We start from the raw sequence: 18,487 nt of genomic DNA, 5'->3' as shown, positions 1-18,487 counted from the left end.
ATGACTTCTGTGAATTAGCATGCTGCTAATTTATTATAGTCTTGTCATTAGTTCTGTGAAATAATTTGATAAAGGTGAATTTATTGGAACAAACTATTTCTTTCAACAAGGCACTGAATACATTTAAATAATCTGCAATATAATTAGGAGGCATTTTTTAAACAAGCTTGTCTTTGAGCTTTTTAAGAGATTCTGTCTAAAATAACTTACTATTTTAGTCAAATTTAAGCAAAAGCTCATCTGTAATTAACCAAAATACAACAAAAGACTTTCTTTGTGCCACATAGCACAACATCCTTGAACTATAACAAATCTTATTTTTTTTCCTCAGAAATAATATCAGATATGACTGCAGCACAAAAGTATAAGGATTTAATTCAGCCCAGTCAATAACATGTTTATTAGAACTTAAAAGGTGAAAATAACAGAAAAGAAAGGTTACACAAAGATAAATGAAATGAAGCGCAGAGGGAGAGTAATACTGACAGATCTCATTGTGAACATCCAGGTGATCCAAACACAGAACAAACGATTGCCTTATTGCACATGGTCTAAAGCGTCAAGTTCTGAAACCAAAACCCAGACTTCCCTACTGTGTTTCAAGAAATTATTTTCTTCAAGTGACAACCGCTTTTGCAGGGAACGAAAGTCGAGACACGAACCGCGCGGATATGAGTTCCAGCAGATGCCGATTTGCATCCAAGCAGTTTGAGTTGTTCAGTTTCACAGATCAAAAATGAAGAAAAAGAAATGCATTGAGGACATTTCAGACTCAAGCATAAAATCTAGCAATGGAGTTCAGAAAGTGTATGCACTTTTGTTAAAAAAATAAAAATAAAAATTGTCATGAAAAGATGAGACCATGATAGATTTTAATATACATTCCACCTTTAGTGTGAGAATAATCTTGTACAATTGAACTTGAAAACAAATCTGCTGGACAGAAACATGGGGAAAATTTTAAAAACCTTAAAGTTACAATAACTGGGGTTGCATAAGTGTGCACTACCTTAACACGGCTGTATTATTAATTTTCCAGGCACATAGGTCCATTTTATAGCACAATCAAGTAACTATGTTACCTTCAGTAGTATAAATAAAAAAATAACTGACTTTGCAATTTGACACCTTGAAATTGGGCCTCTGTCTCTTTAAGAAGCGCCTGTTTTTTCTGACGTTCCTCCGTTATGCCGTTTACAGGGGTTCACAGGAATGTTCGACTGAGATGTAGTTTGAATGATAAGCTCAGCAGACTCACAGTCCCACAAGGTGTTTGCTAAATGCTGCTGCCACTAGTCTGGAGGAACTGAGCGGCGAAGTTAGCTGACATTTTCTTTCTTTTCCAAAGACATTGATTGCGGGATGTAAGACGATGATCACAATTAGTTATCTGTGCAAAAGTATCAGTCAGAGATGAAAAAACATGCGGGAGTTTTAGGATTTTCTGATTCAACAATTTCTTGTATCCATTTAATCTCCAAGAAGGAGAGTCGCAGATACTTTTTTTTCTTCTGGAGAAATTGTGAAGGTGTTGCTAAAATTTTGATTGTCAAACTTGTTCAAACCTTCCAGCTGACACGAGACACTACAGTTGAACATGTGGGCTTGTTTTTCTTTAGCTGGATCTCGGATAGTTGTCTTATTTGAGCAGGAGTCCAGAATCTGCCGACTTTCCTGCAGATCGGTGTCTTGACAAAAATGCTTTGATAACTTTTTCTAAATTATTAACAAATGAAACATACACGTCATCGTTGCTTTGTTATTACTCGTTTGTTTTTAAGCAGCTAACTTGTCCACGTTAAACATAAGGTTAAAGGTCGTCTTGGTCTCATTTTCTACATCACAGAAGCCGGCGTTTTAACAGGAAGTGAATAACTTTCAGATCCACTGCAGGTGAAATCATTTCTCTTCAGAAGCGTCGAGTATTCAGTGGTGTTTTCCAAAAGGCTGAGGCAACTTTAAGGTTTGAATTTTTTTTAAAAAAGGCTCTGAATGGTCAGTTGTAAAAATCACTTTCTTATCCCATGAAGGCAGAGCTCAACATGTCCGAGTTTCTCACTTTTGTGTGATGCAACACATGAGCATTTCTGTTAGCAGAGTTACTGATTTACAACAAAAGGCAAACCTTTGGTCTCATGTGGCTTAGATTTCATCAACAAACAAACAAAAAACTATTTGCGACTAATTGCAATATAAGGAAGTTTTTCTTAAACTCTCATTTTAGTCGGCTGATGTTTTAAATGAGTTGAAGGCGCAGGTTTCTGCACTGACACTTTCGTTTGTTTCAATTCCTCATTTCTGCATGTCCAACATATTAAAAATGTCCAAAAGGTTTGATAAAAAAAAACAAACAAATTAAACGACGGCTGTTATGTTTATATACCTGCAGGCAGAGTGGAAGAACAAAGGTCACGTCATGAACAGCTTCTCTAAACTTTAGCGCCACTATCGAGCTACAAGAAAGATATAAAATCTTGGAATTTTCAGTTTAAATAAATAAAACTCTTACAATGCGTATAATTAAAGCAGAGAAAGAAATAATTGGGATAAAACAAGACATCTTCGACGAGCAGCTAATAAAAATTCCCTCCCAAAAAATAATTTCTTTCACAGATTTCTTTTATCTTTTTTTTTTTTTTAGTAAAAATGAAAATATAATTTTTTTCCACATTCTTTGAAATTGTCCATTTGTTTAAAAAGAAATGATAGTACCAACAAATCCTTTGAAATATATTTACAGCTGTACAGAAGCTCTTCCAGTATAGGTCAACAATAGGTTTTTTACAAATGAAATTATGGAGGCAATAAAAACAAAAACTGCACATCATTTGACATAAAACAGTCTTTACAGATATGGATTAAAAAGAGTTTCAAAAAACAACAAAATAAAAAAAAAAGAAAGTCAGCGTTGGCTAATGAGAATCTTGAAGATTTGTCTTTTCTTCAATGGCCTGTTTCACTATTTCAGCCAACTTCAAGCGGTCAACTTTATCGGAAAAAGATCGCCCTGCAATAAAAACATGGGAGTTAAAGCCTTCATAACCACACCAATAATAGCTCAAATAGAGAAACACTTCATGGTTTTAATTGAGTAATTTGAAGTACTACAGGCAGCTCTGGTCCTTTTATTTCATCCATTTCCCTTGGGGTTCATAGCACAGAGGTAATAAGAAACATCTGATGGGGTTTGACTTGAATTAGACTTTATCACGAGTTAGTTAAAAAAAAAAAAACGTTGCCAGAAGGGTCTGAAAAGTCGCCAAGTTTAGCAACAAAGTGGATGAGTTGATATTAGAATAAAAGGATGAGTCATATCTTTATCTTTATGGGGGATTTTTCTACAGCAGTCAGGCTTTCAATCTGAAACCTGCAGAAACTTTGGCTGGATGGATGGATGGACGGACGGATGGAAGGACGGATGGATGGACGGACAATAAGAGGAAAGAATCATCTCGGGATGGATATAACCTTTAGACAATCGATTAGTCAAAGGCAGAATACATAAACATTCTTCCCAGTCTGTTTTTTTCCACACTCAACGCCATTTGATACGCTATTGGCTGATGTTTGCAAAGCAGCCAATCAAGGATCGGCAATCATTTTGCTTGGTGTCGATTGGCTGTTCGCTCAAGAGTAGAAATAAGAAGACTGTAAATCCGTGCAAATAAAATAAATCTATAAAACAAATACTTAATTATTAGATATGAGATAATAATATTCAGTTTTTCATCAACAGATTAAAGAGGACAAAGGAAATGTAGGAATAAAGTTGAATACAGACCATCCCAGCTGAGACCCTGCAGGCCGTCTCTCAGCAGCTTGCAGTCTCTGTTGAACCTCCAGGCTTCGTGCATCACCTCATTCAGCTTCTCATCCTCGTTTTCTCCTGGAACGTTTTAAATGGAGTCACATACAAACATGCCATTTTCACTCATTTTATTTGTTTCAGGATGCGGTACCATCAGCATCCTTGAAAAGTCAGACACCAAAATGCAGAGATCATAAGGAAATCTGAGTGTTTGGGTTTTTTAATGTGCAGAAACTCACCGGCCTGTGGGAGTATGCACTGTGCTATGACATCTCTCAGTTTTTCCAGCGCTACGTTTGAGTCTTCCCCTCCATTCTCTGGGTCATGGATGAAGAAACTATCTGTGGGTTTGGGGCTGAAAGATTAAGAACATAAAGGGTCAAAGAGAAAGTTTACAACATGTTCATATATTGACTGTAGATTACAAAATAAAAGTCTAAAATGAATTTTAATATTTTGAGTTAGTAGAATAGTTAGATTACATTACATATTACACTTCAGTTCTTACTAAGGGAAAAATTATAATTATTTACACAACATTTTGATGGAAGTTGAGTTGTACGTGTTAGAATAAAGGGAGCTGGTGATGTATTCCTGTCCTCAGAGGAAGACTTGATTTTAACTTGGCAGAACATTTTAAAGTCTTAGGTACAACAGAGCCAATTTCTTTTATTAATCACTTTTTAAGTGTACATTCAGATTAAATGGGACGACCAAAAGGCAAACTTTGTGCAACCATTAAAACTTCATGCAGTAAGTACAGTTAGTAATATTCTAGCGATACGATGACAGAGGGAACCCTTTTAACCGTCATGGCCGTACCCCAGCAGTTTCCGCTTCCTGAGGATTGGGTTGTTGACAGAGTTCAGAGGCTTCAGACTGACGTTCAGGTCCTGAATCCTCATGTTGGCGAGCTGCTCGGCGTGGGCCTGCTGGATTCCTGCGACCACGGCCTGCACAGAGATCAGAGCCACGATTAGAGCCGTCAGGTTTTAGTGGCAGCGCTCTCCCTTGTACCGACAGAAAGCCGTGACCGCCCGTTTCCCCAGCCATGTGTCGCTCTGCTGAAGGTGTGTTAGAGACGAAGGTCGATGAAAGAGAGTACTGTACTTTGCAAACTTTGCGCTCACCAACTCCTCTGACAGCAACAGCATCATCATCACTTAAAAGACACTGAAAAAAAACAGGTGTTACTTTAATCAGTTTACCATCACAAATTCACATTTTAGCATTTTGATTTTAAAAACACGACACTTTCTGAGTAGAGCTGATAAACTACCGAGTCTTCAGAGGAGAATTCAACATCTGCAGTACAGAAATACTTGAGGGCTGAAGACTCCAGGTTTAGATTGAAGCGTAACCGTGTGTTACAATATGCCACTCCAATTTATCATCGAAGGCAAAACCTGCAAACTGATCTTCAGACACTCCATTCAATCTGACTGGGTTTGAGCTGTTGCAAAAACCAGAGCATCATTGAAAATAAACGCATGCCACACTTTAAGGTTTTAACTGTAGGAAACCATTATATGCCATTTTGAATATTTATTAGTATATGTACAGCACTTTGCCACAGCTACTCTTGGTTTAAAGTGATTTAGAAATAAAGTAGTAAAAAAAAAAATCTATCTATTATGAGGCCTGACACAATAACAGATTTTAAAGAATGATAAATTGTCCCAGAATTACTGTTACAAATAATAATATTGTTGATTCAAGATCATTTTTAAGTCATAGGTCACCCTTTCCAAGACTAATAAACTTTAATTTTGTCAAGAGCAGTAGACACTAACAGGAAGAGTGTCTAGTGTTCTAAAATTAAATACAACCAAAAACAGTGAACAGAAATAAAAACACACGTCTGAAACCTTAAATAAAGTGATCATGAAGCCTCTGCAAACAAGATTGATCTTCAAAAATTATGAATCATCAGAATGGATATCATCAAGCTCATTTTCATGCATCATACAATTAATTGATTAATTACTTATTGCGACAGGCTTGTGTATCATTTTTTTCTTTAATTTCACAATCCTGCACAAATACATAATGTGGAGTTATGTATTGGTTGTAGACTAGGCTGCATGAACACTGCATACATTCTGGCCACTGCAGCTTCTAACTCGCCTTGTCCATCATCATCTGTGCAGACGGCAAGACGTTGTCCAGCGCCTCGGTGCAGTTCAGCCAGGGGTGAGCCAGGACTCCCTCGATAGTCAGCCTCTCCTCTGGCTTCACCTTCAGTAGCCTACACACACAAACCGGAGAGAAGAGGTGAAAATGAGTGAAAAAGCAGACAAACGGGATGGGCAAATATAAACATGCTGAAAAAGTCAACATGAGGAAGAAGAGGTTGGACCTTTTCTGGGTTTTTTAATATAAAAAAAAGTCTTACTTGCGTACAATGTCCTTGGCCATCTCAGAGATCTGGCTCCACTCGTCTTCTGGGAAATCAAAGCTGCCCGTCATAATCTTCTTCCTCATGTCCTTTGGGATGGTGCGGCTGTGGTGCTTTGAGTAGAACGGAGGATAGCCGCACAGCATTATGTAGATGATCACACCCAGCGACCACAAGTCACAGCTCTGCAGAGACGGACAATAAGCTTTACTTTCTTTGTGCATTGGCAACAATAAATGTAAATAAAATAAAATCAGAGATCTCTGCACCTCTCCTCAATAAGAGAGGAAAAATGGAGCCACGCTGCACCTCACACCATCATCAATTTAATCCTTTTATTTCTCAGGATTAGATCACACAAGTCCGCATTTATATTATGCATTAAATTAGGTTTTTTTTTAATACCATCTATAACTAGTAGCATGTTTTATAAATACAATAATTTAAAGACAGAGTTTGATCCTGAATGTAAAGAAGGTTCACTCTGACAGAAGTCCTGCCTGGATAAAAACCTGATCAAGCAAAAGCAGCATCCAAAAATGACTGAGTTTTTACTGCAAATATTTCCAAGTTTATTTTCCCAACAAAACCTAAACACTGATTTGGATTTACACTGTTTGCTTTTACTCTAAACTCAGCCGAAATGAGTCTCACCTTGTTATATGTGTAAGGAGTTGGTGAGGTAGGTATAATTCCAGACTTTTCCTTCTGGTGTCTTCTTTGAGCCTCAAGTACCTGAACAGAGAATCAGTTATGCATCTATCAATTAATTAAACTTAAAAAAACAGAAGTTATTTTTTCCCCTTTTTGTACCTGAGGTGCTACGTAGTAAGGAGTAAACTGAGGGGTCGTCAAGTCTCCTTGATCGATTTTGGCAAAGCCAAAGTCACACAACTTCACAGGTGCGTCCTGCAGGGGAAAAAAAGAAAGAAAAGGTTCATATACAGTACGTCTGAAATGTTTAATATTAATAAATCAATCACAGACTGATTGCAGAAAGTGGACAGAAATAATAAAAATAAGTTCCTTGAACTTTGACAATTATGGATGACAGCTTTGAGTTTCTGAACTGGTGTGCTCCATAAAAATTTCACTATTTTTCCGTGTCGAGAGGGATGAAGGAATGGATGAAAGGATGGATGAAAGGATGGATGGAAAGATAAACGAATTGACTCAAATATGGATGGATAATAGTTTTACACAATGGAAAATTTAACATTATGGTAAAACAGCAGTGGCTGACAGGAGCAAATATCCAAAAAAACAGCAAAATGTGCTGTTTTTTGCACATTTTACATATGTCGACCACACCACATTCTTCCATCCATTCTTCTTTCCTTTTTTTTTTTTTACATAAACCAAATTCCTGAATTATTCCAAACTTTTCCATCCATCGTAGAAACCTTGATGTGAATGCAACTTACCAGAGAGTTATCTTTGAAGAGCAGGTTCTCTGGCTTTAGGTCACGATGTGCAATATTCAGGGAGTGACAATGAGCCAATGCTTGGCTGATCTACAGCAGGACGACACACACACACACACACACCCACGCACACACACACACACACACTCCACTTAGTGAGTTGAGCAATCGTGGTGTTGAATATCAGGACTCCACTCACCTGTTTGGTGACCTGACTGGCCATCTTTTCAGTAAAGTGCTTGTGCTGGCTGATTCTGTGGAAGAGCTCGCCACCCTCCATCATCTCCATAACAATCAGGAGTCTTGCTCTTTCACAAAAAGGGATTTATTTGGAAGATTATGGCAGGATAAAATAGAAATGTAAAAAATGTGTACAGGTAAAGAAAGAGGTGTCAAAAGTGTGCCATTTGCAGCCCTTGGAATGGTTTTGAGTGGCCTTTGGATGCAGTTTAGGAATGGTTTAAATCCAACAAATGGAGCTGATGTAGGCCAATTATTTTTGTATGAACTTTTCAACAACAAATTTACATCTTAAATAGAACATTTTAGGTACAAAACAAGTGTTTCTTTAAATAAGACATGTTTTTTTATTATTATTATTTTAATATCATAGGCACCACAAATCTCCGGTGACTTTTTACTCTAAAACAGACTTAGTCACACTCAGTAATTAAATCTAGACAAACACAGTTAAGAGTTTTGGAAGACAGTTCTCATTTTTGTTGCTGAGAATAAATTGAAATTGATTTCTTAGAAAAGAGATCAAGTTTCTTTTCCAAGAAAAAGAAGTTTCCTAACTTGTTGGAACCTTCCAAACTTAGTTTCCAACAAGTTAGAAAACTAAACACTGAGGTCCTTCCCCGACCTTTTTAATTCAAATAAATGTTCATTTGTTGCTTAGCAGGCAAAAAGACAATAATTCACTGTATAATTATTTATAAAATTAGCATTTTTTGACTGCATTTTTTATTTTTTTTAAATTATGTCCGCTCAGTGCTTTCGGCTTGGTGATTTTGGCCCACAGTGCAAAAAGTTTGGACAGCTCTGGGTTAAGCCATCATTACCTTGGACTGGACTCATGAGGGAACTGGACGGTGTTGGCGTACACCTCCAGAATTTGCACGATGTTCGGGTGGTTGGCACACATCATGTGAAGACGCACCTGCATGGAAGAGAAATAATCTTACATTGAGGAGATGTTAAAAGAGACAGAAATGGCTGTAAGTGTGTCACAGTCTTCATCTTTCTGCCAGCCAGCTTTCACACTTCATCAGCGGGAGTCTGTGAAATAAACTTCTGTTTTCAAGCTGCTTGATCAAAACAGTTTGCAGCTAAATGACATGATAGGGCTGTTAGACCCACTGTTCGCTGCAGGAAGACGATGTTGGGGACAAAGACGCTCTTCTAATCAGACCGAGGCTGAGAAAAGTGAGTGGCAGGGAAAAGAAAAACAGGAATTAATCGAGCCTGATAACAGGCGGAACAAAGCATACTGATTCAGCCACAGGCGACAAACAACAGGGATTAATCAGACCGACGACAGAGTTCCAACCTCATTTCTGGCCTTGGGGCGATCGATGAGGATTTTCAGGGCCAGGCGTTCCTGACTCGACTTCTTCACACACACCCTGGACAGAAGAGAGAACAGAAGAGTCAACAAACAGGTCAAACAACATAATCCACACACAAAAACACAAAATCTTTTAAAAAATTGAGTTTCACTGGCAGAATTTTTCATTTATAATATGGATAAAATGTGTTGTTGTCAGTGTAACTAGTACTTTTTACCAACATTAAAGCGTTATCGACTTAAAACAAACTCTTACATCCTGTTGAAATGTTAGTTTAATTTTATTTCAAGTGTACCAAGATATTTTCAGTAGAAATGAAAAAATACTCTTAGTCTTTTTTGTTTAATAACCACATGGTTTACGTACAGAATTAATACAGAAGTTTCTGTACCTTAGTTGACTTTACCATGTTGACTTTAAATCACTGATGTAAATAAGGATTCGACCCCTTACAGGGTCTTCTGTTTATTTTTTTGTCACCAAGATATTTCAAATCAAATTGTAACAAATAAAAATTATTGAAATATTCTTAAAAAAAAGGTAAACCTTGGTTGTAGAAATCAGTGTGAATGGTCTGTTTAAGGTTACATCACTGTATTTCAGTCATCTTTAACTCTTGACTTTCACTAGGCCACTTCAAAACTTGCTTGTTCTCTCAATTTCTTTGAGCTTTGCAGGGGTGGATTTGCTGAAGTGCTTTGGATAATTATCCTGCTGCATAACCAAAGTTCCCTTGAGATTAAGGAGCAAACCGATAGCCAGACAATCTCACTTGGGATTTTCTGGTAAAACCAGAATTCATATTTGCCTCAATTACAGAAATGAGCCAGAGCCTGATGAAAAAGAGTGAAGACCATCAACACTCCTACCACAATGTTTGACTGTTTTGTTTTGTTGCTGAGATTCAGCTAAGTTGCTTTTTGAGATCTCTATGCCTACTTCATGCTGCCAGGCAGATCCCATTTCTTGATTCTACAAGCAGGGAATAATCAGATATGAGTGTTTGTAGTGAAACTGAACTCTGCCCTCCAAACTGTAGGTAATCACGTTTAGGGTGGATGCATAACTGGGGGATAATCTTGTAATTCCTGTTGGACTCAAAACTGCTTTCTCCAGTCATGAAAACATTTTTTCTCCTTTATGTTTTGTAGTCTTTGTAAGTAAAAAAAAATAAATCAGTGAATAGATTCAGAATCGGATTCAGTCAAAAATGTAACAGGCAGATGAGACTAGAAGAAAACTGGAGATTAAAGTCAGCAATGAAAAGCCTCATTGGTGCATCTTCACATTTTTTTCCATTCAAAAACAACCTTTGTCTGTAAATATGTTTCTTAGCTTCACCTGGTTCAAATTCTTGAAAAAAATGTTCCAATAAGCACCTTTTTCTATCCAATTATTAATCTATTAGTAAAAAAATAGTCATTCCTACACTGTATTGATGATAACTCAGCAGAGAAGGCTGAACTTTTCACATGTTGATGTTAGAAGTATTTTTTTTTGTGTGTAAGGTTTATAGATTTATCAGATTTATCTCTGGCTGTTTTTCACAAATCTTGTGTTAAACGAAAACAGAGCCAAATCAGACCAGCCGGTCTGACCTTATCCGGTTCTAGTAAGACTGGATCTGCTAAACCGTTTTAACTACAACTCACTTTGACTAAAGAGGAAAATTTTCAGTTTTTACTCTTATTTGAGGGTCATTGTTTCCAAGAGCTTAAATGCTTTTTTGCAGTATATTTCTTTTATAAAGACTCAAAACATTTGGTACAAATTTAGACTTCATCTAACACAAGCAGAACAGAGAGAGAACTGAATCTCATCCAAATGATTACACAAACTTTGTGTTGGTTGGTAGCATGACATCAAACTAAAATACATAAAGGTTTGTGCGTTCAGAGGTATGAAAAGTGCGCAGTGCCTTGTTAACAAATTCACTTTAAACAGCTACCTTTGACCCTTGAACCCAGACTGCCCTATAAAAAAAATTACCCAAGGAGACATTCTGCTTTGCTTTGGCCGTTCCTCTGAAGGCAGAAGTGGCCCACCTAATGAGTCACAGAGTTAGAGTTAGGGCTGTTGAGATTCAGGGCAGCGGGGGATTAAAGCAAAGGAAGAGGCATCAATGAATATCAGAATAAAGAATTGAGTCAGAAAACACGAAACCGGAGGGCTGAGAGCGGCCCAAAAAAGAAACCATGCAGGCTGAATCATAGCAGGTTTTCAGTCAGACATGAAGAGGCGATTTGTCAGTTTTCTCATTACTTCATGCTAAAATGACACGCTTGTGAAATAACAGCTTGTCATCTTTTGATCTGAATCTGCAATCGCTTCAAAATGCAGAATGAACAGGAGTCAGAGCAAGATTTATGTCTTATATCCTCCACATCTACATGGAAGCAAACGAAAAGCTTAGAAACAGCACACATAAAAACAATGACTGCATCAGTCTTCATCCTTAAAACCCTTCTAAAAACACAGAGCAGTGATCACAGAAGACAATAAGTGCAGCTCACAGTGTGTGGGTTAACAAGAACAAACATGTTTATTTGCGCAGTACAAATTTCGACTACACTGTTACGTATTGAAGCAGGTAAAAGTTTAGCTTTGGATTCCAGCCCAGTAACCTTTAGGATGTGAGACTGTTGCACCAAACACAGCAGGTATAAGACAACACAGACATCGAGAAGGAAGACGACATACAGGACACAAACAAACCCTTGTTTCCTACATCCCTCCACTCTTCCTTGCCCGTTTTGTTTAATAATTTTCATTTTTCCAGCACAAGGAAAAATAAAATGCAAACATCTTCAATGTGTGGGAAGTAGTTTTTGGCAGCAGAGATTATATGTTCAGAAATCAACAGTTTTTTCCACAGTAACTCTAGAGTCTGTCGTGTAAAGCAACATGTAACTCTTAACTCTCACCACAACATGAGAGTTTTGATTATTCAGTTATTAAATGCAGCCGGTTCAAACCTATGATCAGCAGCAACAGAGATTAATTAATCTGACTCTATAGAGGTGATTTAATCCCCAGACACCTTCATACGCTCCTCATTAGATGGATCAAATGGCAGAGAAATGCTCACCTGACAGGTCCGCTGATTCCAGCTCCCAGCTTCTGTGTCCAGTTTATGATGTATTCATCCAAGATGGACGCCTCCTGTTTGAAAAGCAAGCCGGGTTTTCAATCGTAATCCATTATTCAGCAACAGTATTGCAATTACAAGCTGCAGTGGAAAAAATATCCTTTTAGCATTGTAAATAGATTTAATATCAGAGGTTTTCTGCCAGACTGATTAAAGCAATGAATAAATGTTTGTTGATGATTTCCAAGCTGATTACTATTAGTTTGTGTTTTTGAAATGCATACATGAACAATCAAAAATATAATTTGACAAACTCTACTGAGTTTGATAAACTCAGATAAAGGTGAGATACAAATCCGCTTTGTTGTTGGATGCAAAAGTACTATCTCTACCACATCTCCTTTTTTATGCTCAACAGTCGTTAGCTGTTATCGTTGATGAAAGAAATCAAGTTTGCACATATTAGCTTGTATATGTTTAGTCCTTAAAAACAAATGACTGAGTCTGAGCAAAAATCAAGACCAGCAAGACTAAATTGGGAATCTGTACCAGGTTGTAAAAGCCTGATCTGCTCATCTGTGAATTTTAATTTCTAGATTTATTTTAATACTAGATTTTTAAAATTCAGTTGGCAGATTTTATGTGATATAAATGACTGACAGTCCTGATAAGACCTCTGTTCATTTCTCCTCCGCTGCCCTACGTTGTGTCATAGTTAAATATACTTTATCATTCGTCCAGTGTTATCGTAAACACAAATTATTTCTAGATAATGACAACTTGGCTGCCAAAAACAAACGCATCAGAAAGATTAGCCTCTGATGCCAACACAGAGGATTAGGGTGGTGTTCTGAAGGAACGACTGAAATTGAGAGGATAATCTGGGTTTGGACTTAAATTCTGTGCAAATATATTTTTTTAAACAATCCCAAGAAATGACTAGTTGTTTCATCTTCCTGTGAATAAATTAATCTTAGCAACTGGAACTCATTTTTGTGTTTCCTAACTTTGGTAGTAATCCACTGTTTTAGATTTTCTCTATTTGTGGATATTGGCTCACTTGTTGGGGTTTACTTTAGTTTTTCCAGATTGATACATGTCACTGACTTTGCTTTACATCTGATTTTGAATTTCTATCAATCAGGACATGATAAAAGATATTTTTGCCTATATTTTGTTGTCAGAAAGTTCTATTTAAGATTCCTTGATCATACAGGTCTGGCTTGGTATGATAGATGAAATGAAGCCCAGCTTTCCAAAAGATTTAATTAATTCATCACTAAGCAGCATCTCACCACTTGAAAACAGTCTTCTATATCTACCCTGGTTATCTTGTCTGGTCTTATTAGTAATGTGTTAACCTTAGATTTCATATGTCAAAAAAGCAATAAAAGGATAAATGGTTATTCAGTGCCTGGCCAAATCAGTTAATCAAATCTTGTTTCTTCTCGACTTTGTACAGAGGAGAAACAAGCCACAAGACTGATGGGGCTTCTGCAGTCCTGTGAATAGATAAATGACCACCACAAAAACAAAAGTGAACCAGAAAATGATCTATTTTTCCTCTATTTCTCCTAAAATAGAGAAATAGACCATTCCTGCTGGATCAGATATCAGTGGTCCAACTAATGTTGCTCATGTACTAATCCTTTTTATTATTTTTAAAAGCAACACTGTCATGTATCTGCCATCAAATACTCTATCAATGCAGCATTATTATGTCATTTCAAAACCAATTGTTTATAATAAAAATATGCATAGAATAGTAGCAGATAAAACACCAGCTGGCACTAATCAGCACTTCCTTACCTTAATGAACTTTTCTGCATTGTTGTCCTCCGTCATGGTGCGCAGCTCCTGGAAGTCTACGAAAGTTGGAAATAAGTCGCTTTCTCTGAACCCTTCGTGAAGTTTCGGTCTCCCTGGGCAAAACCGGGGCTCGTTATATCACCACTAATGACAATATAAGCCCATCACAGCAAAATGTCACCCGGCTACCGATCAGCCGTAGCCGAGTGTGGTCCGCCGGGAGACCTGAAGCCCAGCACGTCAGATCAGGCCAGCTCGGCTCACAGCCTCGGGGTCCGACTCGCTCTTCCTCTTGTCCTGAACCCGCTGTGGTGACCATGTAGAGCGTCAAACTCCGAGCAAGGTCACCAGAAAAAGAAAGCCGAAGACGGGAGTCAAACGTGGACCGAAGCCGAGCAGCTTCGGTGGCGCAGTGAGCGATATTTTTAGCCCCCGAATACTGACTCGGTCACTGTTAGCTCTGAAGCTAACAACACAGCGGTCTGCTCGCCGATTTTACGGTTTGCCGGTTGATTATAATAAAGCAGACATGGGGATAGGTCTGAATAAAGAGAGATATTTGTAAAATGACTATGATACAGGAACACCTGGGGGGCTGATACGACACAGCGAGCACAGCGCGTTCCCAACGGCTTATGGCAAAGAGATAAGTTAGTTTTCTATCCCTGCTTTAAGACAGAAATGTTATAATTCTTCATCAGAACAGTACATGGACACTGGAAGATACTACGGCCTAATATGTTCGATGAAGCAGGTCAACCGGTTCTTTTTCCAGCGGAGGTCCAGACCATCTCTGGACTATTTGGTTAATTCCATAAACCGAGACGGCACTCAATAGCAGTCCACGCAGAACGCCTGATGAAAATTAATACCAACTGTATTGGTTGTTGTCTGAAATTGAAAAAACATATACCCTCAGTCTTTAAATCGACATAATTTTTGTATCACATCAATTTATTGTATTATTTGTATTTATTTATAGAATAACTTTACTGGTTGTTTTTTGGCATGTGCGAGGGTTCCTTAATAAAGACCCAAATTTTAGTGCGCATTCAAGTTTATTTTCAAGGGTTAATTAAAGTTTTTTTTCACACTCTGAAATCTAATCTAATTATTTATTGATGTGTTCAAACAGTCAATCACAAAGACAATTTTGTTTTAAATCCTAGACGAATTTGAGATGATCTAACTTGATATGAATTACTAACACATGTGAAGCCAGTACTACATTCACAGCCTTTTAGTTTCACTGAAGAAAAAGTTTAAAAAAAAAATGTTGAAATATCTGTTTGTGTTTGGTTAAAATTTGGCCAAAATATTTTTTCTCTTTAGTCAGTGAAGTTACTTGTACTGGGTGTATCCTGATATTTTTCTGAAGTAATTACTTAGTAATATTACCCAAGCATAAGTGAAAAGTAAGGTCCAGTAAAAGTATTCTTAATTTTTTTTTCTTCCCCAAAATATTACTCAAGTAAATGTAACTTGTCACTACCCTACTGAATTCAGTGTCTTTCATAATTATAAACATCATTGGATTTCATTAAATTTTTATGTTATAGACCAAAAGTTAGTTAATAACAATTAAGTGGAAGAAACAGTGGAAGAAACAGGGATAAAGAATTTCCTCACTTTTCTACAAATAGTAGGCCATCATCCAAAACAGACCTGTCCCATGGTGAAATATGGTGGTGGCAGCATTATACTGAGCGGATACACTTTTTAACAGGGAAAGAGGTACTTTAAGTTTTAAAGTGTTTACATGGACTTTATAGGAAACTCATAGCACAACTGAAGGTTATTTAACTAAAATAAGATTACATAAGAAGAACTTTTAATCCCACAGATGAAAATATTGTGCCAGTGCTTAAATGTCATTGCATAAATAAATAATAAAACACTTAAAACAAATTATTATAGTTTAACAGATTATTAAAGAATAAAATATTTGTTGAAAATGACTAGAGATTACAGTATTTCCTTTTTTATGCAGCTTCTATTATGTTCCCCATATATTCAAACTTTTAATGAAATCATCATTTCCCTTGTGCAATAAATGAATACTTTTATTTGTATGTTTTAAGTGTGTTTCTGTTTCTATATTTAATTATGCTCAGTTCTGATTAATGTGTAGTTTTTTATGTCTTGTGTAATGACAGTTTATGATCACATGATTGTACAAGCTATCAGTGAGCTTGTGTAACTTCATTTTGCTGTGCATTGCATCTTGTAGCACATTAAAGTAAATCTTGAGTTTTGTGCTTAATCTACATGCAGCATATATTTTTTTGACCTTTATCATATCATTCCTTTTTGTAATGTTTTAAACTTCTCTGTGATTTAACAGTAAGTTTAATTAGTTGTGCATTAATTGCATCTTGTAACATATGTAACCAGTGTTTTGATAATTACAATAACTGAAATACTATGAAAAGTTACCACTGTTATGTTCATGTCATTATACTCCAAAAAATACACTTCTATTGTATTTATTTGACTGCTCCTATTGCTATTTAAAGACCAATATTTAAACATGAATAATTTAGGATTGCTGTAGTTCATGATGAATAAGAGGAATCAGTTTATGGCTTCTACTAAGTGTATGCTGCATCTCTTTGTGTTTATTGTTGTCTGACCCAGAAAAGACAATTACAACTAATAAAAACACAACATTTAAGATTAGATTGTTAAATCAGACTAATACAAAACATTTTATTGCAAAAATGGCTTGATGAAAAGCATGTTTATGTCAAAAGGTTATTTCCAAATGACACTTTTGACCTGAAAAACAAGTCTCATTGCAACACATATTCTAATTCATTGAGCATTACGCCATAGAAATCTGTTCAGTTTTTTCTTGTTTTTGTCATGCATGTTTCATGCCATGAAAGGATTCTTAATATCAGAATAAAATAATCAGAGTAAGTACAATAGCAATTTTCAAAGGCTGAATTTAAGTAATGTATAAAAAAATAACACAAACAAAAAGAATATTTTCCTATGTGTAAAGTTGTAGGAGCTCACTGTTAGACCAGCAGTTAGCTGTAATAAAACTTTTTTTTTTCTTATCAAGTTCAGTTAAATTTTAGAAGCCACACCCAGTTTGGTTTGCAGCTGGACTTTTAGAATGGACAAAATCAGTTAAATGCAATCTGTCTGACACCATGAAGTAGGATACAAGATTTCAAAATGTCTAAAGAGCTAAAAAAAATCCAAAAAAAAGAGTTCTGTAAAAAAGAGATTACTGACATTAATCATTTGTTAACAAGCGATTTTTGAGGCTTTGGAACTGCAAACCACAGTGAACGCCACTATCCATAATCAATGAAAACATATAACACTGGTGAACATTCCTAGGAGTGGGCCATTTACCAAAATTAGTCAAAGAGTAATTCAAACAAGTTCACAAAAATCCCTGCAGAACATCATTGAAAGAACTGCAGACCTTCCTTTCTTCAGTTCAGTGTATTAAAAAGGTACAATTGAAAATGGCCATTATGGTAGAGTGATGGTCTACATATGTTTTGCTTCTTTAGGACCTGGATAACTTGCCAAAATTGATAGAACCACAAATTATGCTTTCTTTTGAAGAAATTCTTAAGGAGAATATCTGGCCATCATTTTGTGACCAAATGCACTTGGGCTATGTAGCAGGACAGTGATCCAGAGCAAACCTGCAAATGTTAAAAATAAAGACTTTAACTGGACTAGTCCAGTTAAAGTCTTAACTTAAATCTGATTGAAATGATGGGCTGTTCTACTTTGTCCCTGGGGATTTTATATTTCAGTTTGCACATAACTCCAGCTAATACAAATGGAAGAGAAATTAGATTCGGTTGTGTACTCTATACATTTACCAATTTCTGACTCAAGATACTGACACATTGAAAACGAGAGATCAAGGTCATTCTGAGCCAAACAGAGGAAGCTGAGTTATTCCTGCATCACTGAAAATCCATTTTTCTTAGTACAATTTGATGTTTGTCTTTAACTTTTATTGTTTTATTCTCTGTCGTTTGTGCAAAAAAAGAAGCAAAATTTGTTTCTTTCAAAAACCAGAAAGAATTTCAGTTTAATGGTATATGCATATTTGTTATGTAAAAAAATATATATGTCTACGGCAGTCATTATATGGGCGCTTTAGAGTCACTTCTTCATTGGTCAGGCTTCAAAATGTGTATTCTAAATGAGTGTTTCGGTATCTTAATGAGTATACTGAGTAATTGTCCTGCAGTGCTTATGTACCAACAGGAGACGCTGACAGCTCGTACATACTGTTTGTACATCTGTGTTTTGTGCGTTCGCCGGCTCACGTGGATGCAGCTACTGAGCCATTTAACACTCACGGACTTCCTGAAAGTAGCGCCCAGGTGTCTGTGTAATCTTTAAAAT

The 18,487-nt window shown here is 36.6% G+C and overlaps 1 protein-coding gene across 4 annotated transcripts; it reads right to left on the bottom strand.

Annotated features, from left to right (window-relative positions):
* Window positions 1–358: 358 nt before the first annotated feature.
* mapkapk5 (MAPK activated protein kinase 5) lies at window positions 359–14,939 on the bottom strand. 4 transcript variants are annotated; one of them, XM_055039050.1, is made up of 14 exons: window positions 14,099–14,939; window positions 12,290–12,363; window positions 9,183–9,258; window positions 8,695–8,792; window positions 7,830–7,938; window positions 7,631–7,720; window positions 7,020–7,115; window positions 6,861–6,941; window positions 6,204–6,391; window positions 5,936–6,056; window positions 4,631–4,761; window positions 4,048–4,163; window positions 3,782–3,886; window positions 359–3,007 (listed from the first exon to the last, which is right to left on the bottom strand). In XM_055039050.1, the coding sequence occupies exons 1-14, from the start codon at window positions 14,132–14,134 to the stop codon at window positions 2,913–2,915; spliced, it is 1,416 nt and encodes a 471-aa protein (XP_054895025.1). In that variant the 5' UTR covers window positions 14,135–14,939; the 3' UTR covers window positions 359–2,912. The 4 variants fall into 4 exon arrangements, with proteins under 4 accessions (XP_054895025.1, XP_054895026.1, XP_054895029.1 ...); XM_055039051.1 differs by lacking the exon at window positions 14,099–14,939 and having other exon boundaries at window positions 8,695–8,911; window positions 8,993–9,258; window positions 12,290–12,331; XM_055039054.1 differs by lacking the exons at window positions 12,290–12,363; window positions 14,099–14,939 and adding an exon at window positions 8,993–9,049 and having other exon boundaries at window positions 8,695–8,911.
* Between the last annotated feature and the right edge of the window lie 3,548 nt (window positions 14,940–18,487).

This window comes from Poeciliopsis prolifica, unplaced genomic scaffold, assembly GCF_027474105.1.
Source record: "Poeciliopsis prolifica strain line A6 unplaced genomic scaffold, Auburn_PproV2 SCAFFOLD014, whole genome shotgun sequence".
Classification (NCBI taxonomy): Eukaryota; Metazoa; Chordata; class Actinopteri; order Cyprinodontiformes; family Poeciliidae; genus Poeciliopsis; species Poeciliopsis prolifica.
This window is presented reverse-complemented; position numbering and strand designations above follow the sequence as displayed.